Source organism: Epargyreus clarus, unplaced genomic scaffold (genome assembly GCF_041222505.1).
Source record: "Epargyreus clarus isolate Ecla_fem2 unplaced genomic scaffold, WU_Ecla_fem_2.2 ptg000034l, whole genome shotgun sequence".
Taxonomy (NCBI): Eukaryota; Metazoa; Arthropoda; class Insecta; order Lepidoptera; family Hesperiidae; genus Epargyreus; species Epargyreus clarus.
Genome location: NW_027332239.1, coordinates 13542089 through 13568143, shown reverse-complemented (window position 1 = coordinate 13568143; position 26055 = coordinate 13542089). Strand labels below are relative to the sequence as shown.

The following is a 26055-nucleotide window of genomic DNA, read 5'->3' as shown; positions in this document are numbered from 1 at the left end:
GTCATTCTAACAATTTAGACGAGTCCAACGACACCTCATATGCTAAAATACTTGCATCAAGCCGTTTGGGCTGAAGAGGAAGCCAAAACATGAGATTTACGTACATATATACATATTATATAATATCTATGTAGAACCCCCGTTCTACGTGGGGTTGTTACTGATGTCCATGGGCGGCAGTGACCATTTATTATCAGGATGATTCCATATTCATTATCTACTTCTTTAATATAAAAAATATATGTAGGTTTAGATGTATAAATGATAAAATATGACAAAAAACATAGTCAAAATATATGTATGTGAATACAATATTTAATTATTTTTTTGTACATATATAAAAAACACAGATAATTAAATTTAAGAACGTTAACGAGACCGTAAAATATAGTGATAAAAATATTGACCTTTTGAACACTCGAACTATGTTCTCGGAATCGTTAACTAAACAAATATAGTTAAAGCAAATACGGATATTGTTTAAGCAAAAATACGTTGCTAGGTAGCTTAGACATTGTCCCTGTAGTACCGGGACCAGAATAGAGCTACGGTATCCCCTGCCTGTCGTAAGAGGTGACTAAAAGGGGCTTCCGGGGTTGCGGGCGGCAAGAGTGGGAGCTCAAACCGTCCAGCAAGCGACCCCGGGAAGGACAGCGGTTTTGTGTGGTCGCATATCGCTGTAATCAACAGGGGATGTGAGAGGAACGTAAATTTCTCCCCCCAGGGCAGAGCCCGATATGGATACCGCGCTTGGAGGATTCCAGTTGCGTTTCGTCGAAGATCCTGAAGGCCGCCGTATAATACTAAGGACGAGGAAGCCAGCAAAGATTAGACCTCTACCTGTCGAACGACACAAGGTTCTTCTACCTTTAAAGTTGCAATATTTTACAATTCGTTTTGTCTAGTCAATTTACAATTACCTTTGAAGTTGTAATTAGATGATCTCACAACCACAAGTTTCCGTATTGTTATAAAAAATCTATTGAAATAAAAGTTAGTTTTACTAAGATAATAAGATAAATTGAAATTTCGTATCTAATTTAACCATTGACCTATCAACTAATTGACTTCGGACCAAAAAAGAAAAAATGCTACAATCAGGGACAAAGCAACTGGCATACAAAAATAGAGGAAAGAAAGAGAGAAAGAAAATAATTTATTCGGCGAACATTATACAATAAACATAAATAGACAATTGCATACAAAAAATATTATACATTTTTTCTGACCGAAAAGGTGTCCACTCAGCTATAATGTTCCAGTTAAGCTTAGTCACCTAAAACGCTGGTATTCTGTGGAACCTGTAAAACACTGTGTGCGCGCGAGTGATACGTGAATGCGTATGTGTGTGTGAGTGTGAACATATTATGTGCTTATATACATATATCATACATATAAATAAAAATACATACCTACTCTATGCATTTCGCATACCTTTAAGAAGTCTTTTAAAAGTACTCCGAGTCATATATGTTTCCTTATGATATCTTCCTTCGGCAATAAAGCATGTGATAATTAAATTCTAATACATAGGTATCATCATCAACCCATTACTGTCCCACTGCTGGGCACGGGTCTCCTCTCAGAATGAGAAGGATTAGGCCATAGTCCACCGCGCTGGCCAAGTGCGTATTGGTAGACTTCACATACCTTTAAGATTTTTTATAAATCTCTCAGGTATGCAAGTTTCCTCACGATGTTTTCCTTCACCGTTTAAGCAAGTGATAATTAATTTCTAATACGCACATAAATTTGAAAATCAGAGTTGCGTGCCTGGGATTTGAACCTCGGACCCCTCGATCGAGAGGCCGCGTTTCTTAACCACTAGGCTATCACATAGGTATAGTCCGCGTAAAACTGCTAGTCCGCTCTGAATATAGGTAGAAATGAATCGCGGCGCCATAGTAAATTGTACGACTACACCTGCTCGCAACTTCAGAGCGGACTAGCAGTTTGGCGGGGACTATACTTTGAAAAATTAGACAATCGTGTCTTGAATTCGAACCGTCCACTTCCAGAGCAGAGGGTGAAATTCCTAAAATAAACTCGACGTCAATTTACTACGAAAATTAATGTTTCAGGAAAAAAGAACTGGTTTTTCCCAATAAGTTAATAGTACATACCAAGTCAATTATCTTTGCTTAGAAACATAACTTATCTATATGTAGTGTTTATTTTATTTTCTGTAGACTTATCGTTCGAATAAATTAGAAGTCATCTTGGGAATTACTTATGAAATCACCACTAGTTTCTTCGAATTCATTGATCTGCAAATAATTATGTTACTAGACAAATCATTACAAGAACAAAAAACCCGACTGCTTCAAAAGATACCCCATTTCTTAAATATTACACTGTCTATTAATTCTATGGTCTGTATCATTTCCATTTAAGACGAATCCAACGTCACCTCATGTTTTGAAATCCGTTAAACTGTTTGGGTTGCAGGGCTTGCCTAGAACCATCCTAGAACAGAGACGTACATAATTATTTCTTCCGCAGTCAGGTATAGTAAAAAGGCGGTGAAACCAGTATAGTTCAACCGGGTATAGCCCGCGCCAAACTGCTAGTCCGCTCTGAAGTTGTTGCAAGCAGGTGCAGTCATACAATTTGCTATGGCGAAACGATTCATTTTTATATTCAGAGCGGACTAGCAGTTTTACGCGGAGAATATCACTGTGTTTCTAGCGTAAAGCAGATCTTGCGTTTCGGTGGAAGAGTATGGATGCCAGCTGACTGACATATAGGGTTGCCACGTTTTATTTCTACAGATAAAGTATATTGATTATTATAGGTAAGAAAAAAAAGTACATAGTATCAAAATAAAGTACACTTTATTTTTCTCTATTAATATATTTAAGTTAAGGGATGTCGCGCTGGACGACATCGACTCAGCACCAATCGATATTTTCGTTGAAAGAAAAAATACTTACGACTAAACTTTTAAATCAAATCATGCGACATAAAGTATTTTCGTGTACTTTATTGTTCTCATAAAGTATACAGTACAATTACCTGAAATTACGTACAATACTTTATTATAAAGTACGGGTGGCAACCTTTTTTTTTTCTTTTTTTTTTTATTGACGAGGGGGAACCTTCAAAAGGTACCCGATGCCTTGGGAGCGACACAGGGTTATGTGGGACTCTTACCGCACTAAAACCCCCCCGGTGGCCGTCCTCAGCGTAGCGTAGAGGACTCCGGGATCTCCAAAGGAACGCAACCGGAGTCCTCTTAGCGCATTGCCCCGTCGGGCTCCGCCCAGGTGAGCTTATCGCTCACCACACCGTCTGGTGCGTACGACGGTATGCGACCACACATACCGCCGTTCTTCCCGGGGCCGTTGGCTGGGCGGTTCGAGCTCCCACTCTTGCCACCCACGACCCCAGAAGCCCCCTTTTAGTCGCCTCTTACGACAGGCAGGGGATACCGTAGCCCTATTCTTGTCCCGGAACTACAGGGATAACGGGTGGCAACCCTACTGACATATGAAGTGATCATCTTAGTCCGCAGGAGGAACTGCAGGAAGAACTCTGCTATACATATATGGAGGTTTTACAAATGTCCATGAGCGGCAGTGACAACTTGCAATCGGTCAGAATGAATTCCCACTTGCTACTTGAATCTCAATGCTTGAAAATTAGTAAAGATTACTCACTCCTAACAAGAAAATATACTCAGTTTTGAGAATTGAAATAGTTGCGTAAAAAAGTTTTGCCATGTCTCCGTGCTAAAATGTCCCTAAAATATTTGAAATAATTATTTACTTATTATGTAAATTACGCAGTATTAGTTATTTATTCGTAAATTTTCTCTAAAAATGTTTTTATTTGTCAAGAATTTAAAAAAAAATTACTTACTAATAAGTCGTTTGTGGCTTTATTCAATTTCAAGGCGGCGAAGTATCTTTACTAATCTATGGCTTGAACCTTGTAAAAAAATCTGTATTTATTGCATAACAAAAATACCTTTCGCATTATGTCACTAAAGTGTGCTAATTGATACGGGACTTCCTGTTTGCCTTTTGTAAGAAACAAATAATTCTATTGTTGATTGATGATATTTGTTTGAAATTGCAACAGTAATAAAACTTTTATCTTCCCGCCAACTGAATACATATTTTTAAATCAATTACGCAACCGATATAGGTAGGTACATTTAATTATACAGCCAGCCTGTAAAAAAAAAATTACATTTATTTTAAATGAATCCCCTCATTTTCATTTTCATAAATATTTCGTTAATTATTATCAATGTATTTTTTATTTAAGTATTTAAAATAGTAATTGTCACATATAAGTATTTTGGAAAAAAATATCATGACAGCTGTGGGCGACGCGCTTGCGGTTTGATATTCTTGATTGAAGCGGTAGATTCTTTCCCGCCAAAACTTAATTTTTTGTTTACTTTAGCATTGTGGTAAAGATAATTTAATTATGATGCTTTGTCTCATTAACTTACTAGAGACATTTATACATGTCGGTAATATATTTATAAAATAAATTGTTTTGCTTACGATATTTTTACCAATAATAATAATTCTATGTGAATAAAGGCTAGGTAATAAAACTTTGCTTTCTGACAACATTTTTTTCTATTACTTTTTATTTAGAATATGTATTATGTTTAATATTTATTTAAGCAGGGTCACATATATTATATTTATTCAAATAAATAATTTAACAAAGGTATAAAACTGTCACGCGAAAAATACTGGCCGTAAGCACAGGTCGTAACTATATTTAATTGGCGTAAACGTGATTAAAAAAAAAACAAGAATTATGGCGCGAATAGCCTATGGAGAAGATGATGTATGAAGGTCTTATTATACTTAATATTAAGCAGTTTTGTCGGGGTTTAAGCATTTTTTTTTCTGTGAAATATTACAATAGTAAGTCAGTGAATGACAACGTTTTCAATCTGACAGCTTTATGAAAGCACTTTACGTACATCGAGTTTCTTACATTGCCAATTACAAATCTAAGAAGGTATGTATTGGCTTACTATTTTCCTGTTACAAAAGGTAATGATTTCATCAATTCCACAATCGGTAAGGCTCACGATAGATATTATTAATATACGGCATTCCCGCCGGTATTCATTATGTTGGGAGTTTTTAATACCTAGGATGTCAGTATTAGACTTTTCTGTCTAGGGCCATAGATTAGTAAATATTACTCACTCTTAATAAGAATATGTTCCCAGTTTTGAGAATTGAAATAGTTGCGTAAAAAAGTTTTGCCACGTCTCCGTGCTAAAATGTCCCTAAAATATTTGCATAAAAATACAAAGACAGTACGTCTTTGTATTTTTATGCATAATCTAATAGCTAATAGTTCGTAAGCAAATTTTGATAGTCGCGTTAACCACTAAATAATTGCTAATTATAAAGCCATAATAGCCTAACACAGAACCTCCTTACATACGGAAATAAAAAGAAAAGGTTTTTTTCTCAAATTCACCTAAAAAAGTTGATAGATTTTTTAATTTTTAATTAAAATTCTATGTAAGTAGTTCAAGGCTTATTTTTCATAAAGTGCCAAGGTTCAAGGTAAATCCAAAACCAAATTAAAAATTAGTATAAAATTTTATTATGAGTATCACAACTTTTAGAGCGCATAGACCCGTACGTAGTCGACCTTCATCTCTGGGGTGTACCAGGAGGAGATCCAGTCCTCCATGTGGTACCAGAAGGACACCATGCCCTTCCGGCTCTTGTTCTTCCAGGGTTTCTCTGGGCCGTCAGGGAAGTCGTGGACTCCACCAACTCGAAGGCCGATGGACACGTAGAACTAGAACACATTATTTATTATTGAAATGAATTATGTTTTGCAGAATTGTTTTGTTTTTACAGGAGTGGCTGACTTAACCATAGCGCACCGCAAATGGCAATAGGCGTGGCATGTCTGCCGGAGAAATGATGGCAGATGGACCTGAAAAGTCCTCGAGTGGAGATCAATACGAGGCAAAAGAGTCGTTGGGAGGCAACCGGCACGACCTGGTCAAAATAGCAGGCCGCCATTGGATAAGAATGGCAGGCGATCGAGCCACATGGAAGCACCATGAGAAGACCTATACCCAGCATTCGGTGAATAATGGTTGAAGAAGAAGAAGAAGAAGATTGTTTTATAATATACAAGTAGCGAACGAGCATTTATATTATATGAGGTTTATAAATATCAAAGGGCGGTAAAGACAGTGATATCATCGTGGTTGGTACTCTGCCTCAAGTTGGAGGTATCCGAGGTTCGAATGTCAGGCAAAATTATTACTTTTGATTTTTCGAACTTATGTGCGTTTTTGAAATTAGTTATCACTTGCTTTAACGGCGAAGGAAAATATCGTGAGTAAACATGAGTGCGCATACGAAGTCTACCAATTGGCCAGCGCGTTGGACTATGGTCTAATCCTTCTCATTCTGAAAGGAGCCCCGTGCCCAGCAGTGGGACAATAATAGGATGACGACGACGACGATAGTGACCAGTTACCAACAAGGCTATCATTTGCTTCTTTGCTATCTCTACCTTATAAAAATGACACACAATAAATGGTTCGTAGATTATAACATTGAAGTTAATAACAAAAATAATACTAAAATCGTTAATTAATTACGTAATAAATTCAAACATATTTGATAGTAAGTAGTTTAATAGTGAAACTTAAACGATTTACTAATTTTATACCCATTAAATGATCATTATCTGGTAATTAGGGTTATGCTTTAAATCATTTAATTGGGGAAATCATTAAATATTTTTACTATTTTGCCTACTACTCTGCATTTCGGTTCCCAACAATAATGCTGTCTAAAATTTATTGGACCATTCAAAATTATAACTTACTCAAATACATATCTTCAACTTTTTTAACTTTGGTGTGGTAAGGGAGACATACTTATCCGAGGCATTCTTAGTCCTCAGGGGTAGCGGCGCATTTGTGTGCGACCTTAGACAGGAATCTAATCTTATCTGGGGTTGGTTACAGATGTCCATGGGCGGCAGTAGCCCCATACCATCAGGTGGACTCCATTTATTTATTTATTTATTTACTTTATTATACCTTAACTAACACTGGTATAAAAGGCGGACTTAATGCTAGAAGCATTCTCTGCCAGTCTACCTTTAGGCTAAGCAGAAAACGTGCAAACTCCATACTCGTCTGCTACTCTTACATTTATTATTGTCTACGATTTTGTGCTATTATGGTCATATCATGTATCAATGCGTATTACTAAATTACCATTTCATCCAGAGGCGCCATCAGGGTTCCCCTGCTCCACAAAGCCGCGTGAGGGACGAGGTGTTGCCTTCCACTCGCAGCGAAGCCCTCACCAGGGTCCACGGTTCCGTACTTTTCGCCATCGACGAATAGATCGATACCGTCTGAAAATGCAGTCAAACTTCTTAATCTTCTTATGAAAATACTAAATCATAAACTTCTTATGATATCTGGTTCACTCTGTGTTCGTAGGGCAAAATTCGCATAGAAAATATGGCAAAAAAGAAGCAGGCGTAGAAGAGAGTGCAGGAGAATCTATTACCAAATCTCTATTTAGATTATTCTTGATCAAAATACATGTATAACGTATTTGCATGTGTAGAATTTCTATATGTGCAAAAGGCAAGGAGACTTAATTAATACTTTACAACAATTGCTGGGGTAAAAACCAAAAGCCATGTGTCGATAGAACCCATAATTTTTATATTGCTAAGAAATCTTAATGTTTATGAATAAAATAACATCTGCAACATAGGAATTGCTATAGTCAGCAGTTTTTATGTATATTTAGTATTTACTACTACCCAAAAAGCCTAAAAGCCTTAAATAGGCTTAGAATTGCTTCCCTAGAAATTAAAGCCAAATTATTATTTCCATACATACTTTATTCCTAACCTAACCTATCCTATCCTAACTTATTATATCCGTACATACTTAATTTACTACTTTTTCATACCTGGTTTCCAAATCATGGTGTAGTTGTGGAAGTCTTTGTTCCAGTTGTCAATTCCAATCTTCTCCTTCAGCAAGAGAGTCCTGTATGGGTCCGCGTCAGAAAGAACTGGACCACCGTACAGTTTCTTGGCATAAATGGTGTTGCCTTTAGCAAAAGCCACCCTGATAATACCAGATTCGTAGCGTTGAGCGCCGTATGAATTGTCCCTAGGCTCCAGGTTTAATTCTGAAAGACAATTAAATCTTATTATTCTATGTGCATTGTATGTATTAAAATATGCATAGCGTCAGGATTTTATAGATATTTTGTTAAAAACAAAGAAAGGATGTTGTTGGAGGGTAATTTTCAAAATATATGCAAGCGAAAATTTTCGGGTAATTACCCGAAAACAAGCACAATTGTGCTTACCCGAAAAAAATCCGGATTGAGGAGGCGAAGATTCCTAATATTTTTAAATTACGTAACACACGTCAAATCTTATCACTTAATTATTTAGGACTATTTATGTTTATGTTGGTCCAAATGTTGTTTGGAGAACTATAATTTCAATTTATACTAAGTATCATGTATCTACTACATTAATTTGCATGCAGCCTACATTCCTCAAATATCTCTATTTTTACCCTCTGATTTGTGATGTACATCTCGTAAAATATGTGAAATTCTAAGGTTTCATTAATTTTCTTGAAATATAAAACTTCATATTTACCAGGTAAAAGCCAGCTTCCTGAGGGCAATTTGGCCCTGATTTCAATTCTTCCGAATTTGAAGTTGAAGTTCTTTCTCGTGTTAATCTTTCCAGTGATCACCGGTGGGATGATGTCGGCTCCTGAAGCCACGCGACTGCATTCCCTTGTTCCAACTTGTCCAGTGCACCTGTAATTTTAATTTATTGCATTAGTTGAATTACTTCTTGTGAAATCGATGGCTCAAACGATTAGTAAATCTCCTAAGGGGTCAGACTACCTTTAAAAGTTACGGCAAATTTCAACTATTATAATCACAAAAAGGCAATTACAATTTATCTGTAAAGATTGAAGCGCCTCATGGCCGAAAATTGAATTATGTTTTTACTCTCAGATAAGATTAGATACCCATCTGAGGTCGGTCATAGCTGCGGCTTCTCTACCCCTGAGGATTAAGCTGGAATTACTCAGAAAAGTATATCTCCTTTACCACACCCTAACACTGCGGTTATTTGGCTCTAGGTGGTGCGACCGGGGTGGAAGCACTAAGGGTTCTATAAGCTTTCAAAATGGTAGCACTATCAATGTTGTTTTGATTTATAATTATGAATTATAAATAAGCAATATATAAATCTCTTTATATCAATATAATTCCTATAGGGCCGAGGGTATGTGTCCTAATTTCAGCGGATGTTTTCTTTCTGGTTAGATCATTATCTATATGTTACTTTCTTTTGTGATGTGACAGAATGAAATAAAAAGTTAGAAAATAACCTGTCAGTTAAATCCAAAGCTTCGTTGGTAAATCCTTCCCGGTATACTTGTTCAGTTATCAGAGGTGTAATTACTAGAGAGCCACCCTCCAGTTTCAAGGTCTTATCCGGGATGTAAATGTTGAATGGGTAGTCCTGGAACAATTGTATTGATTTATCATGGTGCTGACTGATTTATCCTAGTCTGATATTGTGATGGTCCTCCATGGTTTGACATGTACTATTGTTTTTGCTTGTGCAAGATGTAGAAAGAACCTCTCTAGCATATTCTCAGTGCGCTATCATATGGAGCCCTTAAAATGTTTAAAAGAGCTCTTCTTTAAAAGCGGCGATGCACTAACGACACTTCTGTTATTGCAAATATTCATAAGCGACGGTGACTACTTTTAACAAAACTTATCCCTGATCAGGGAGGCTGTCACAATAGACAACGCTAACTTTAACTATAGAAAAGCATGTGGGTTAATTACATTGCAACAGATACTGCCAAAACGTGAGCAACTTAAGACTAGTATTTTAAGCAAGATCTTTTTATTAGCCAGAAGTAGAAATATGATTGTTCGACGCTGAAAAGTATCATAGACAACGTTAATTAAAAATACTAAACGAAAAAAAATCGATTAAATCATTATGATAATCTCATCAAAACTGGTTTCACAATGATATCATTGGCACGTTTATATATAGATTGTATGTATAGCAGACATCTATTAAATACCTTTAAGTTATTTAATTTATCTTGTCTACAGTAAAATAAAACAAAAAAGTAATATGCTAATAGCATTTTTAATGATAAACATTCTTTTCGAAATCATATTAAAGATGAAACAAAGTACATCCATGTCAGGTCTTCATGGATTTTTGGCATACTTAAAAATATCATTCGTTATTAATGATTGTTTCATTACGAGTAGTTTTATACGATCACCACAATCTTTTCTCATGCGTTCTTTAATAGTTATCAATAACAATAGTATTACTAGAATAATATTCATAATAGTTGCAATTTCTTCTTAGTCTTCATCTTCCTTAAATTCCTTAATAAAGCTTTATTCAAACATATCAATTTTACTGTATTTCATGTTGTTTAGTACTGATTATCCTCTAAGTTTTTCAGTCGAGCATTGGTGGATTTCACGAAATTTATAAATTCTTCCAAATCTTCATGGCATTTATTTAACGATCTTGTCGTTTCTTCCAATTTTTCTTTGAGCATAGTTATTTCCTGCATTAGTAAGTGTACTCCTGAAGTAAGTTCATCTACTTCTGAGTTCGAGTCAGTATTTGTTTTTCTAAAATTTTTTCGTCGACTTCTTTGTTGTGAATTATTTCTTTGTCTTGAACCAAAATAACTGTGGTTCTTCTTCTGTGTGCAGCAAAATCGGCATCTCTCCTGAAGACAATTGACTTTGTGATATATTTATACAGAGCAAATTTGTTCCCAAATCAAGAACTAAAATATTAGTAATTTTATAGCAAACTCCACGACTATAAAAATTTTGAGCCAATTATTTGATGATTTGCCAAACTTGACGAATTATGCTATTAATTTAGGTAATTTTTCTATTTAGATGGTTAGGAAGCCTGTAGTTAATGGGTTATTTCAATTTTGGTAAAGCCTTGATGTACAAAAATAATGGTTTGTTACTTACTTTGGAAAAATGAAACTCGTGGAGCTGTGGTAATGTGTAGGTAAATTTTGAAATCACTATTTTCTGTTCCAAAAACGCTTATTTATGGAGCGTCTTACTGGTGTGGCGTATATTATGTATGTTAGTGATAAAACCAAACACATATTGTGAGGGAATAATTAAAATAATGAGAAAACAATATAATCAAAAAATATTGAGTATTATATCAACTCAAATTTGAAAATGGTAGAACTTGATTGCTTGCATTGTAATGACCCCAATTAACTCTTATGGTAACAATTTTTATGCTACTTTCTTGCCTTGTAGTTTCATCGTAATAGAAAGCGCAACTTTGGAATAATATACCGGAAGTAGGAATAGCAACGCATTATAATTGTCACTGATTTCAGACAGAACCCACCTATTCATGATTGGTCACACATCTTTTGAACAGCAATCAGATCAGGTGAAATTAATGTTCACTTTTTGCATATAACGAAAAAACTAAACTAACCGGTTCCGCGGGGAACTTAAATTCCTTCTCCCAGAAACTAAGGTCATTAATACTGCGTTCATCGAACTCTTCATCGAAGATCAGAGCGCCTTTGCAGACGCTGGACAGGTCTTGGACCTGGGTTTGGGAGATGTCGCAAATTACTGGTCTCGGGGTCGAACCCTGTCCCCCTGACCCTGAAGGTTTCGGCTCCTTGTTAATGTTCACTATGTTGCCCAAATCGTCAACGAATTCTGGAAACGGAAATATCTTTGGTAATTAAATTGAGAATATCTGAACAATGCGATGAAATTGTAAGTTTTATATTCCCTAGACGAACAACCAGTGTAAGATTAGAAAATATGACCATTATATTCTAATGAATACACATTGAATAATTTATATTATTCACGAGACTTTTGGATATAGATCGTTTTATATTAGTAATCTATTTTGGATATTTATCCATCACATATGAATTTCCATGCAATAACATTATTTATGCATTTATCAATTCATTGTGAGTTTCTACGATTATTTATGTACATAAAAAATTTTCATGATAATATTATAATTATTCAGAGAGTTTGAAAGAATTCAACATTTTAAAGGATTCTTGTAATAGCAGTAATGACATCTCACCTGTAACTGTCCATTCCCCGTTATCCTGTCTGTATCCTAGACCATCCTTGATTACGTAAGTCCAGAAGTAGATCTTGTCTCCGATTTTCAGCTGGGCGTTCCTGTCCCTGAACGTCCACCTTCCATCCCTGACCTTGGTGATGTCTCTTGACCAGTGGCCACCTTCCAGACCATCCATCTCCTCGTTGAGTTTGCCATGGAAAGCGAAAAGAGAGAAACCCTCATCTGGAAATGAGAATTATTTATATTACTTTGTGTTTATGATAAAACTAAATTAAAATAAAATAAAGATTAGATTAATTTAAAAAAAAGTCTCATAAGGAATCATTAAAAAAAGCAAAAAATATTATTTGTCCACTAAAGGTCACAACACTAGTATATAATATTTTGAGCTAAGTGACGAAGCGTCTTTCCGGTAAGTCAATACTAATGTTAACTTAGCGTAACGTAGTAGTATTATACTAGTAGTAGTAGTAATAGGAACACTATTAATAGTCCGGAACACTATTAATAGTCTATTAATAGTTTAATAATTAATTTAATAGTCCGCGCCAAACTGCTAGTCCGCTTTGAAGTTGTTGCGAGCAGGTGTCTGAGTCAGGTGTCTGAGCAGGTGTTTTAGTCATACAATTTCCTATGGCGCCGCGATTTATTTCTATATTCAGCTTCGATCAACATAGTATTATTGATCGAAGATATTCAGAGCGGACTAGCGGTTTTACGCGGACTATACCGGTATTAGTAGTAGTCTTTTTGAGTTGGGTTTAAAAAATATCATCAACCCATACTGAGAAATGTTTAGGTCATTGCTACCATCTTGGTAAAGTTCGGATTGGTAGTTGGATTGGCATATTTTTTAATACCTTTTCGTCTTTTGTATTATCATATTTTTTCTTACAATGTTTGCTTTGGGCCGTAAAGTGAGTGATAATTAATTTCTAATATGCACTTAACATCGAAAAAAAATGTTTTTGTTTAAGATTTGCCTGGACTCCAAGCGTGAGTGGTTAAAATTGAAACCTTGTAGTTTTTAATTTAGGAGTGCATGCAAATTTACCTTCGTGTTTTCCTGCACAGTATTTTATACTGTACAGTCATAGATTAGTAAAGGTACTTCGCCGCCTTGAAATTGGATGAAGCCACAAACGGCTTATTAGTAAGTTCTTTTTTTTGAATTCTTGACAAATAAAATCTTTAAATTTTTAGAGAAAATTTACGAATAAATAACTAATACTGCGTAATTTACATAATAAATAAATAATTATTTCAGACATTTTAGGAACATTTTAGCACGGAGACGTGGCAAAACTTTTTTAGGCAACTATTTCAATTCTTAAAACTGGGTACACTTTCTTGTTAGAAGTGAGTAATCTTTACTAATCTATGTGCACAGTACTATGTCAAAGTTTTGTATGTGCTTAATGCTACCAAAAGTTGTTAGTTTAAGTACCTATAGTGCGTCTTGTAATCATACACTTTATAGTCAACATGTGTCTTAAATATATACGAGGCTTGCTTACAAAGGATCGAGTATTTGCCAAGTATGTCGACATCTTACCTGTAGTGTTATTGAAACACTTAAATCACCTTTATATTTACGTTGGAACTCGTAAAAGTCCATAATATTTACAATGGTCTTAAAAGTAGAATTAGAATGATTTGACTAGGGGCAATACTATTGCTACACATTTTTCTAGCGTGAAGCAGTAGGTATAGGTGTTGCGGTAGAAGGTTGTGTATGCTAGTTGGTTGGAAGTTGTGGATGAGGTGATCTTGCAAAAAAGCAATGATAGCCTAATGGTTTAGAAACTCATCCTCTCGAACGAGATGTCCATGGTTCAAATCCTAGGCACCCACCTCTAATTTTTCAAAGTTATGTGCGTATTATAAATCAATTATCACTTGCTTAAAATGGTGAAGGAAAACATCGTGAGGAAACCCGCATACCTGAGAAATTTATATAAAAAAATCTCAAAGTCTACCAAAACGCACTTGGCCAGCGCGGTGGACTATTACCTAATCCTTCTCATTCTGAGAGGAGCCCCGTGCCCAACAGTGGGACTATAATGAGTTGATGACGTGTGGAAGACATGACCATCTTAGTTCTCAGGAGTGGCAACGAATCTTTGATTGCCTTTACGTGGAACCTCTTTTCTAGGGTTGGTTACATGAGCCATGGGCAGCAGTAATCACTAACAGAAAGTAAACAGCATGCATGTTTGCTATTTAAATCATAATATATCATAATATCATAGTCATAACCATAATTTAAAGATGCTATATTTTGAGGCGCCATGTTTCGTTGGTGTCATGGATGATTGTGTATCCAGAAAGACAAATAGATAGATAGACATAAGATAGATAGAAAGACATATAGACAGATAGATACACAGACTCAGACCAGGAATTTTAATATATTATTTAGTTGTCTAAGTTTCCACCTGGGTTAAAAGCTGAGTTTGAACCTGGATCCTTCAATATGGGATATTGAACCTTGCGTTTCGATGAGTTAAAAAAATAAAAGTAATATAACTGACTCCGTGCTCGAGTAAGTCAATGACTTCGGCTTACAATCGTTTATTTTTTGTGAAATCAAAATTCTTTGGATGATTAATGGATGCTCAACTATCTTGGTTAAATATTTTGCAGGACGTGGGGCATTAATTAATTTGTATCTTTCATTAGGACTCTAACACACTATTGCAATATCGACACATTATTATCCCACTGCTGGGAAAGGAAGTCCTCTCAAAGGTGAGGAGGGCTAACCTAGCAGTACTAAATTTACGATGTAAATATTTAAATATGGAACATTAGGCTACTTCATTTCGCGGGAAACGCAGCCATTTTAAGTACGTTCCACTTGCAGCCAAGAATGCCAATGCACAGAAATAATGACAGGGCAAGAAACGACGGACTTTGAGGTGGTTAATAGGTTCAAGCCGTAAAATTATAAAAACGTGTTTTATTCGATTTTATCACTTTATTCACAAGTTAACTGCATCTTCATCAAATTTTTTTACTTTGTATAACGATTGGTAAATAAAATTTACATATTATTTCATACTATCATGTGACTGGAGCTTTAGCAGAAACGAGTTTTTGTTTTCGAATCGAGAACATATTTAATTTTTATTTGTGCCTAATCGTTTGACGTTTGGTTAAAATAAAATTTGATTTATTGTTTCTGGTTTATAATTATGTTTCGTTGGAAACGAGTTGTTATTGATCGCAATAGTTGATTTAATAAGCCGTGTATGAAATTGATGTATGAATGTACCGTGAAATCTTAGATCTTACGAAAATATATAATTTTGAAGAATTTTAAGGAACTGGTATGCCGTCTACTAAATGGATGGTGATGGAAGCTGGCAATGGACGTCAGTAATCGACCCTAAGTAGGACAGTTAGTAGTTAGTAGTAGTTTTGAAGGTGGTAGAACGCTTTGTGGTTCGACTCCGGCGGCACCACCGCCACGCCTATATCTATCGAATAACAGCAGTGTTAGGCGCTGCTGTGTTCCGTTTTGAAGGGGGTGGTAAGGGAGACAGACTTTTCCGAGGCGTTCCAGCTTAGTCCTCAGGGGTAGCGACGCATCTGTGCCCGACCTCAGTTAGAAATATCTAATCCTATCTGTGGGCGGCAGTAGCCACTTACTAGCTCGTCTGCTACTCTTATATTATAAAAAAAAGTCCCACTTATCTAGGGAGCCTTATTACGAAATATGTGCGAGGTAGTTAAGTGATGTATGTGTATCCTATCCACCAATAAGATTCCTTGATTTTAATTGCTTAGCTTAGCTCTGAGAGCTACGCTATTTTTTAGACGTACACGTAGATATGCGAGCTAAGGATTGGAGCTACGGATGCGAGTGGAGTAGCAATAACATTTTCATAGCTAGATGACTTAGCTTCGTAGCTTAACTTTGAGCTCACCGCTTAACTATTCCGCGCATTTACATCTAAGTCCTAATTTTGCTTTAGCAGGGGTAACCAAGAATACTTTAACCCAAAAACGAGCACTAGACTAGATTTAGCCCTGTGATAACTGTGAAAGAAGCTCATGTAAAAATATAATTATGTTATATAAAAACTAAACGCAATTTTACATCCTTATAAAAATAATAAGAGTATATTTTTCTAAACATTACCTCATAGGATAAATCGTTCGCTAAAATAATTGCTATGTGGCCAATTTGTGGCTATAAATCATACGTAGGCGCAATAGGAAAATCCTTGAGGAAAATTTCAACGTCTATGAACGTAACTCTTTAATTGTCATATTAAGATTTTTTTTTTTATTTATGTTATGGGTCACGACTCACGACTGTGTATACTGTGCCAGTGAGTCCCACATGTTTTTTAAATGCTATGAAATCATAAAAAGAAGGTAAGGAGCATAGATTAAGAAGGTAAGGAGTAAAGATTACTCACTCCTAACAAGAAAATGTACCCAGTTTTGAGAATTGAAATAGTTGGCTAAAAAAGTTTTGCCACGTCTCCGTGCTAAAATATCCCTAAAATTTTCTGCAACATATTCTTGTATGCAATAATATACAATGACGTACATTGTTATTTGCATCCTTAAGACCATTGACCGCTTTTAATTATCTGTATTATGGTTGTTATGTTCTTATGAAACAATAATAAATAATAACGGTTGAGATAAATTTATTTATTTATTTAATAATATATTTCAGACAATATAAACAAACATGATAAAATAGGAAAATAATTGGTATTTGATAATTTTACGCACTTCTATAGTCTGATTCATAATTAGGTGTCCAAAAAGTAAACAAACAAATGTCACTGTCAAAATTAACAAGAAACAAAAACTTTAACAAACTCAACAAAATACGAAAACTTTACAATTATTCACAATTTAACAAACGGGCTATGATAACAATAATTCATTTGAGTTCGATTACAATCACGAAAATGAATAATATCAGCTACGAAACTTAAAAATGACGGCACAAGAAATGTTTTGGGTTCCGATTGTGTTACCATTATCACATTTTAATTTTCTACCATAAACCTTGTTTTTTATTATTATACTATATGGAACGAAATTGAGGTAATATAAATATTAGAAAATGTGAATTGATCTTAATTTAGATTATTATTTTATTATTGTTGTATTAATTTAATGTTGTCAAAAAGTAAGAAACTACCATTTGAAACGTATTTTCTTGATAGGTCAACACCTTTGTTTACATTTTGGACACCTAATTATGAATCAGACTATAGTCCGACAACCTTTTAAGTGCGTGTGGCGGTTTTCGAAAACAGTCATTTCAGTCAGTTGTTAGCTTCATGAATGACTTTTCAATTTCCCCAGGTTAAATATTTTTTTTACATTATTTAAATAAAATTACGATCTTAACCATTAGAATTTATGTTATTTGTCAATAAAATTAATAATTTTGGCATTATTATTATATATTCGTAACAGTACATTAAATATTGATAAATATAGTCGTTAAAATTTTGTATTTCTTAGGTGGTTTTGGCAACCTGACAACACTGGCCTATTACCACACGCACGCAAGTCTGTCTGCCTAAATCTATGTACAGGTTTCATAGATTAGTAAAGATTACTCACTCCTAACAAGAAAATGTACCCAATTTTGAGAATTGAAATAGTTGCGTAAAAAAGTTTTGCCACGTCTCCGTGCTAAAATATCCCTAAAATGTTTGAAATAATTAAATAAATAAATAAAAAATATTTATTTATTATGTATATTACGCAGTATTAGTTATTTATTCTTAAATTTTCTCTAAAAATGTTTTTATTTGTCAAGAATTCAAAAAAAGAACTTACTATAATAAGCCATTTGCGGCTTCATTCAATTACAAGGCGGCGAAGTATCTTTACTAATCTATGAGAGGTTTCGTATTTTTCTAGTTCGTGCTCGGAACTAAGCATCTTCTGAGAGTTCGTGTAACCGCCATCTTCAAAACTAGTTTTTTTGACACTGACAATTCCTGCTAGACACGGGTCTCTACCTAAAGCCTAACTCTTTGAAGTAAACACACTGCAATCCATTCAATGAAATTAAAATTTGCAATTTTAAATTTGCATATGCAAATATTGTGTGCATACGTCTATATTATTTCGATTCTAGAAGCTTTTTTTTATTTTTTTGTTCGTTTCGTTTTGTGGTCAAATTACGACCAACGGGGGCATTATATCTCTTTAATAGTGCGTTCATTCTATCGCATTTGTGAATGGAACGAGTCTATACCCGTCATTATCAAATCTTTTTGCGAAAAATCAAAGTTATGCAAATTATTTTGCGACGTTAGCGTTTTTTAATATCTTTAAATACAACATCGTATATGTTTAAGGATATTAAAATATCTTCCTTGTAGCTTTAAAACGTGTATAATATGTTAACTTAGAAGTAACATTTGAAATATAGTTGATCAATATGAGTGCGAAAAGGTAGGCTTGAGGAAAACAGTTATATTTCTGTATGTTACGAGTAGGATAAGTTTATCGTATAAAATCTTATTTAATATAAGATTTTATATAATTAATAATGCCTATCATATTAGAGGTTAAATGTCACTTGATTAGGTTAAAGACGTTCCACTTAACTACTATAACGACCATGATCTTATAGATGTTTTATAATATTTGTTTGTGGTTTTTGTAATTTGTCCGGAAAACTTTGAAAGTGGCGTTGGAATTGTCAATAGATGTTGTTTAGAAAATGTCGACTATTTAAAATTTGGTGGAATTTTACAAATCAATGAGTTTGTAATCTGATGTAGGGGCAACAAGGGGATCTCAGGTAGGACTTTTATGTTATTTGGAGCCAAAACAGCATGTCCATGGGCCGCAGTATAAATAATTTAAATTTTTTAAATTATTTTTTTTATCATTAATTTGGCGTGAAAATTAAAGGAATTCCACAAAATGAAGGTGTTCGGATTTAGCATGTGTCAATGTAAAAATATATGTATAAGTATATGCCTCAGATAAAAAAGATAAAGCCTCGCGGAACATCGAAACAACATCGAACAACTGGTGAATTTTAACGGCAGACGTGCATGTTGTGACACTGAACTTTTTTATGTTCTGTAGAATTATATTCTCCCTACTTAATAACTTGACTCCATTTTTAAGCAATTCATCGCAAATATAACTTTATACAAAGATCAATTAGCGTGATTTGAAATATTAGTGTGCGTAATTGGTGAAATACTGTGCAAACCATAGATAAGTATAGACTATAGATATCTCACCGCCTTGTAATTGAAGGAAGCCAATTCTGTCAGTGGCTTAATGGCTGTCATGGTGTAATTTACGCGGAATAATGCTGACGTGCGCAGTTAAGACACGAAATCGAAGAAAAAGTGCGAAGAAATATCGTTTCATTCGTAAATGATCTAAAAACTACATTTTCTTAAAATTATTTTTCAAACACGAAAATAATTAACAGTGACTATTTTCAAAAGGTTACATTTTCTTGTTAGGAGCGAGTAATCTTTACTAATGTATGGTGCAAACATGCAGAATTTGGTCCGCTTTAGAAATGCGGGCGGCTCTATCTATTTTTTATCGTCTGAGTTTTGAACCGTCAATTTAAGAAACCATTAACAGGAAAATTATAGTAATCGTATATTTGATGTGCCGACGTTAATTGGATGACATCAATTTATATGATTTATATTGCTTTTGATACTTCTCAGAACATTTTATTTGTCGAGACGTCATTACCAAACTTAGTCCGCAGGGAAAATACCGCACAAAGTATCAAAATAATTTTAGTCATTCCAATTTAGATACTTAAGCAAGATTAGTATTCGTTGTTAATGGTGGAAATGCCATTATCATAAATATTCCATTATTTTCATAATATAAACGATGCAACAAAAAATATTGGTTGAGCAAAATGTATGGAGTTTTGCTTATTTGTTTTGAAGGTGATAAAATCCTTTGTGGTTCAACTTTGAAGACACCACGGCCACACCTATTTCTATCTAATAACAACAGCGTTAAGCGCTGCTGTTTTCCGCTTTGACATAATAGGTACCCGACGACGTGGGAGCGACGCTGAGTTATGTGGGATTTTTACCGCACTAAAACCCCCCCGGTGGCCGCTTGTTGGAGAACTCCGGGTTCTCCGGACTGGACGGTTCGAGCTCCCACTCTTGCCGCCCGCAACCCCGGAAACCCCTTTTAGTTGCCTCTTACGACAGGCAGGGGATACCGTAGCCCTATTCTGGTCCGGGAAGTACAGGGACATTGACATACTTATCCTAGGCGTTCCAATTTAGGCCTTAGGGATAGCAAAGTATCTGCGGTCAACCTCAGATAGGAATCTAATCTTATCTGGAGTGATTACAGATAAAGGCGGCAGTAGCTTCCCATCAGATGGACTGTATGCTCGTCTGCTACATTAATATAATAAAAATAATATAAATATTTATAAACATTTTTCAATAGTTATTATCATTATTTACTTCTTTATGTTTATTGTTACTTTTCCCACGCCATTTAAAGAAACGGCTATTTCCAAGATTAATGTAACCAATTGTCTCCTTTGTGAGATGTAAGATATTTTGTTTCGTTCTTTCTTACTATTTATCGTATTTGTCGTTTATTTCTGGATTTTCGTAAACACTTTGAGGGATCACCCGACAAAAGGTGACAAGGGTCAGCGTAGGGTCCGAATATGAATTATAGAATTGTATCTTCGCTGTTTTTGATCTATGCTTCATATTATGCTTGGTACAGTGTGGCAAGCTTTTGCACGTGGCGCCGCTCTTAACAAAATCAAATTTGTTTACTTTCAGAATAATAGCGGTCGGTAACCTGTGAGTATCGCGCACCGCGGGTCTAGAATCCTCGAATCCGTTCTTGAGGTCTGGGCCCGTAAACCTTAGTCGTTTTAGGATCCGTTCACAAATACCGGCTCGGAGAGAAGAGCAGTTTTTATTACATTGGAATATTTGCATGTGCACTTCTTTTATCACTAAGAATGCTTGAACGCGCTTCGTGTGAAATAATAAGAGGAACCGTCCGGTTCTGACTGCGTGCTCATTCACCCTCGCGCAGCCGATCGGCTCCGATTGCGAGCGCATCCGCTTTCAGATCTTTACCAGCCGGTCTATGTGAAATAGTTGGCGGCTCCGCTCCGGTCAATCCCAATCGTATACCATTCGGTCTGTGTGAAAAGAAAAATGCGAGCCGATGCTCTCCGAGCCGCTCGTGTGAATGGAAACTTAGAAGTAAAACTTCTTAAGATGGTTGCCTCATTTGTAAGTCAGGCAGCATCCTTACTTTTACAATGCACTACTAAACTGCTAAGTCTGTCTCCCCCTTACCTTACCACACCCTTCAAAACGGAACCCAGCCGCGCCTAACACTGCTGTTATTAGGTAGAAATAGCTTTTAGATTTTTGCGTTGGGACCCTAAAATAACAGATCGACGTATGCTTCTAGTTATTAATATAAATTCCGAGAGATTATTAAAATGTTTTTGAATTCGCAACGCGTGTCTTTTTATATCTAAAAATACTTTTTAATTGACTACGCTACTTTGAAGGGAGGCCGGATAATTTAATCTAAACACGTTTTTTAGCGTTACGTAATTGGTTCATTCCTTAAAGGCCTTGTGGATGGACATAGGTCTATAAAAATAATTTGATCTAAAATTTTTTAATATAATATAGTGTTAGCAGATAATGATAAGTGGGTACTGCAGCCCAAGGACATCTGTAATTAACCCCAGATAGGATTACATTACTACCTGAGGTCAGCCACACATGCGCCGCTGCCTCTGAGGACCAGGCTGTAATTCCTCGGAAAAGTATGTACCCTACCCCTTCAAACCAGAACACAGCAGCGCTTAACACTGCTGTTATTAGGCAGAAATAGGTGTGGCTATGGTGCCGCCGGATTCGAACCACAAAGGGTTCTACCACCTTCAATCTCCTTTCACTACTATTACTTTCAACATAATCGTTGTAAAAACTTTGTCAATTAAGATCTTAAAGACTTATTTACAAGACAAGCTTTAGCTTCAAAGGAATTTATTATGTTTCTTTTAGAAAAAATAGGGTCTGTTTATGAAAACAGCTTTTAAACTTTCATCGTTAAAAGTTTCAATCTTAGTAATAAAGAAATACTAACTAGTTCATTAATCGGGATTTAGTGTCCTAAGGGTCTGCTTCGTTTTCTTATCAGGTATAAACTTAAATCAGTGATTTTTATTATAAATCTAATTTAATTCGAAGGTGCAAGAACCTTTTTTGGTTTGATTCCGGAGACGCCACCGGCACCACAACCACCTCTGTTATATAATAGCAGTGTTGAACGCTACTGTGTTCTAGAGTGTGGTGAGGGACTAACACTTTTACGAGGCATTTTAACTTAGACCTCGGTAGGAACGCAGCTGTAAGCAGAGTAGCTGACCTCTGATTGGACTCGAATTTAGTCTTTGGTAGGAAGAGGAATGTATCTATAACCGACATTAGGTAGAGATCCAATCTTATCTGGGGTTGATTACAGATGCATTGTCATGTGACCAATTACCATCAGGAGCCTGTATGCTCTTTCGCTACTTATATATTACAAATAAAAGCGTGTTAAAAATACAATTTTTACTTCAAAAATATTTAACTCAGTGCAAAAATTACAAAATAACGGTGATGCACGAGGGACAGGCTACAATAAAACTGGTTTTGATTGGTGTCACGTATCACTGCGAGAAAAAAGATAAAATAAAAGATACATTTGCAAATCTTTATTGATGTTAATTGAGCTCAACGGTATAATGTTTTGACGAAACTTAGAGACTGAGATTTTGTTTAAATTAGGAACAGGAACTCTTAATTATTACAACGAAGCAAAAACGAAGGTTAGGATTTTGACCAATACGTATTCAGACATAACATCTAAATTGCTGATCATAATTATGACGTAGGATCTATAATTTTAACCGTCTTCACTCCGTTGGTTATAAGTTAGATGACGTCACAATTCAATATGCCCTCTAGAAGGCAGTGAAGAATTAAGAAAATGATAAATTCATATAAATATTATAGGCCTGAAGGCATTCTTTATATCGTTATATTACGGTTTTTATATCTTTAAGTAGTGTTGAAATACAGATTTAATTATACAATTATATTATCGATAAATATGCCATACTCTACATGAAACAAATAGGTAAGCTTGATGCTAAGCCTTATGGAAAACAGAAGACATTCTATTGCATACTAACACACCACTTAGCAATATAAATTATTCATAAAAACCTTTGTTTATGTTATTTTCCTTACTCGTACTAAATACACACATTCAACAATACTGATATACTTAATTAACTGCACACTAAGTCGTTGACCAAGGTCGGCAAATCTCGGTATTTCGTCCACATAACAAAGATAGGTTATTGAAGAAAGGACTTACATAGTATTAAGTAAGGACAGAAATACGCTAATAATAAAAGTTGAAGACTGGTACTACTCGGTAAAAACCCACGACAGGAAAATTGTTTTGTTTTAAAAACTCGTAATCAAACGAATCTTTACGATAATCAAACACGTATTTGTCTAAAACCTCATATGTAGTCGTTTGATAATAAAATAACGTGCAAGTTTGTTTTTTTGTGCTTCTAAAAATAGGATCTATACATAATTGGATCGTAAACTAATTATAAGTTGCAAAAAATGTTGAAAGAAACCATACAAAAGCCTAAAGCACCTCTTTCGAAGTCGGTGAAAACAGAAATACTGCCAAATATTCGATAATGTGACAAGTATGTATACAAGTTAATTATACTTTTGTGAATGTTAATTAAATCAATTATTACCTGGAACGGAGACACGGAGGCCTTTGGGGTAGATGGCTTCTAGCTTCGCAGGTGGTACGATGTACTGAGCCAGGGTTTGGTGGAGGAAGGCCAGGGCCAGGAATCCCAAGGTCTTGCGCGCCATGACGACCGCTCGCTGTCACCGCCGGCGCGGACTGTCGCGATCACTGCACGCGCATCAAGTAAATAATGACCAACACTGGATAGAGGTGACGGTGATTCCTTTTCCCCTTATTGTTTAATATTGTAATGTTTTTTTAGAGTATTGTTTGTCTGGAAAATTAGGTATTGTATGTATTATGTATAGCGAGAGTTAATTAATAAAATAATAGCATGCGTAATATGTGCGCATATTATTATGTTGTCTGTAAGCGTATGAGCAATGTCTGTTATTAATAAATAAGTACACTGTAATCTATCCTTTTTTGTCTACCAAAGATAGAAATTTGCTCGTTATTAATACTCAATCTATCCAAATTTAGCCTATCAAAGATTTTGAAAATTTATATAACTTTGCCACAGTTCATCGCCCTGGTAGAGTGAGAATTGGTAAATTTCATACTTTTTGACTTTTGAGAACAAAATTTTTTTGGAATTTCAAATATGTGGGATTTCACTTAAAGTTTTACTTTCCCTATAAAGCGATAAATAATTTTCATTATCTTTCAAATGTCAGAAGTGTGTGCCTGGGACTCGAACCTTGGATAGTGCGGTTGAGAGGCCTACTTTCAACCACTAGGCGTTCACTACCTATCATTTGCTTTAGTGAGTTAAATGAATGTTATTAAGCCATATTTTATTTTATTAACGTTCGTTGTAATAATTGATCTATCCATCTGCGTACCAAAGCTTGAAAATGACAATGTTCTAGTATGTAGAAATAGTCAAAAGTCGAACTTTATTAATAAATAATAATAAAGGGTTTCTACACTCACAGCCTTACACCAGGATTTTCTGTATCTTGGGCGACAGGGATAACCACATATACGAATACAGACCCAGAACAGATATCTAAATTCATCATACAAATATCTGGCTGGGTATCGAACCCGGGACCCTTTGCGCATTTCACCGGTATGGGGTACGTCGTCATCTTTGGTAGACAAAACATAGGGTTAATAATTAATAAAGCCCGTTATTATTTATCTATCAATCCATCCAATGTTTTCATGAAATCGCTATCAATGGCGACAACTCTGATAGATTACTATACCTACTACAGATCGTCGAAAATGACTGCCGGTTTAATACCGGTTCACATTTTTACGTGTTATCTCGATTCGCGAATAATTTAATCTTCTTGCGAATAAAAGTTCAAAGGAGTTTATTTCTACCTGTTTGGGGCCGCCCGTTGCGAAATATCCGTGGTTGAACCCGATTTTACCCGGAGGCACTACCGTCACACGTGCTTTTGGCAATAACTCTATTGCGGCAGTGTGAAGATTTTTTTTTTATAATACAGGAGTAGCGAGAGTAGACGAGCATGCAGTCCAACTGATGGTAAGTGGCTATTGCCGCCCATGCACATCTGTGATCTACTTCAGATATAATTAGATACCCTCCTGAGTTCGGCCACAGATGCACCGCTACGCCTTAGGACTAAGCTGGTATGCCTCGGTAAGTATGTCTCCCTTACGAAAGCCTTGAAACCAGAATATAGCAGCGTTTAAGATTGCTGTTATTAAGCAGAAAGAGGTGTGGCGGTGGTGTCGCCGGAGTAGAACCAAAGAGGATTCTACCACCTTTAGCTGCTGTGATCCAATCAATCCGATCCAAATATTTTTATGGAGACTTACCATAACTCATCAATAGATGGCGCTTTACGTTCCTAAATCACGCTATCGATATTTTCTCAACCTTTTTTTCACACAGAAGCTCCGGTATTGTCGGAACACGACCCCCTGAGCGTGTTCATTGCTTACCCGATGCCCGATGCCATTTACCCGAGGTGTTCCAACTTAGTTCTCAGGGAAAGCATTGCATCTATGACCGACCTCAGGTACGACTGTAACCTTATCTGGGTCTGATTACATGTAGTATTG

The 26055-nt window shown here is 35.5% G+C and overlaps 1 protein-coding gene across 1 annotated transcript; it reads right to left on the bottom strand.

The window, feature by feature from the left end:
- Window positions 1-5569: 5569 nt before the first annotated feature.
- On the bottom strand, window positions 5570-24189 carry LOC140756252 (beta-1,3-glucan-binding protein-like). The gene is made up of 8 exons (XM_073091723.1): window positions 24014-24189; window positions 12181-12405; window positions 11560-11792; window positions 9416-9549; window positions 8665-8831; window positions 7956-8180; window positions 7241-7383; window positions 5570-5793 (listed from the first exon to the last, which is right to left on the bottom strand). The coding sequence occupies exons 1-8, from the start codon at window positions 24135-24137 to the stop codon at window positions 5611-5613; spliced, it is 1434 nt and encodes a 477-aa protein (XP_072947824.1). The 5' UTR covers window positions 24138-24189; the 3' UTR covers window positions 5570-5610.
- Between the last annotated feature and the right edge of the window lie 1866 nt (window positions 24190-26055).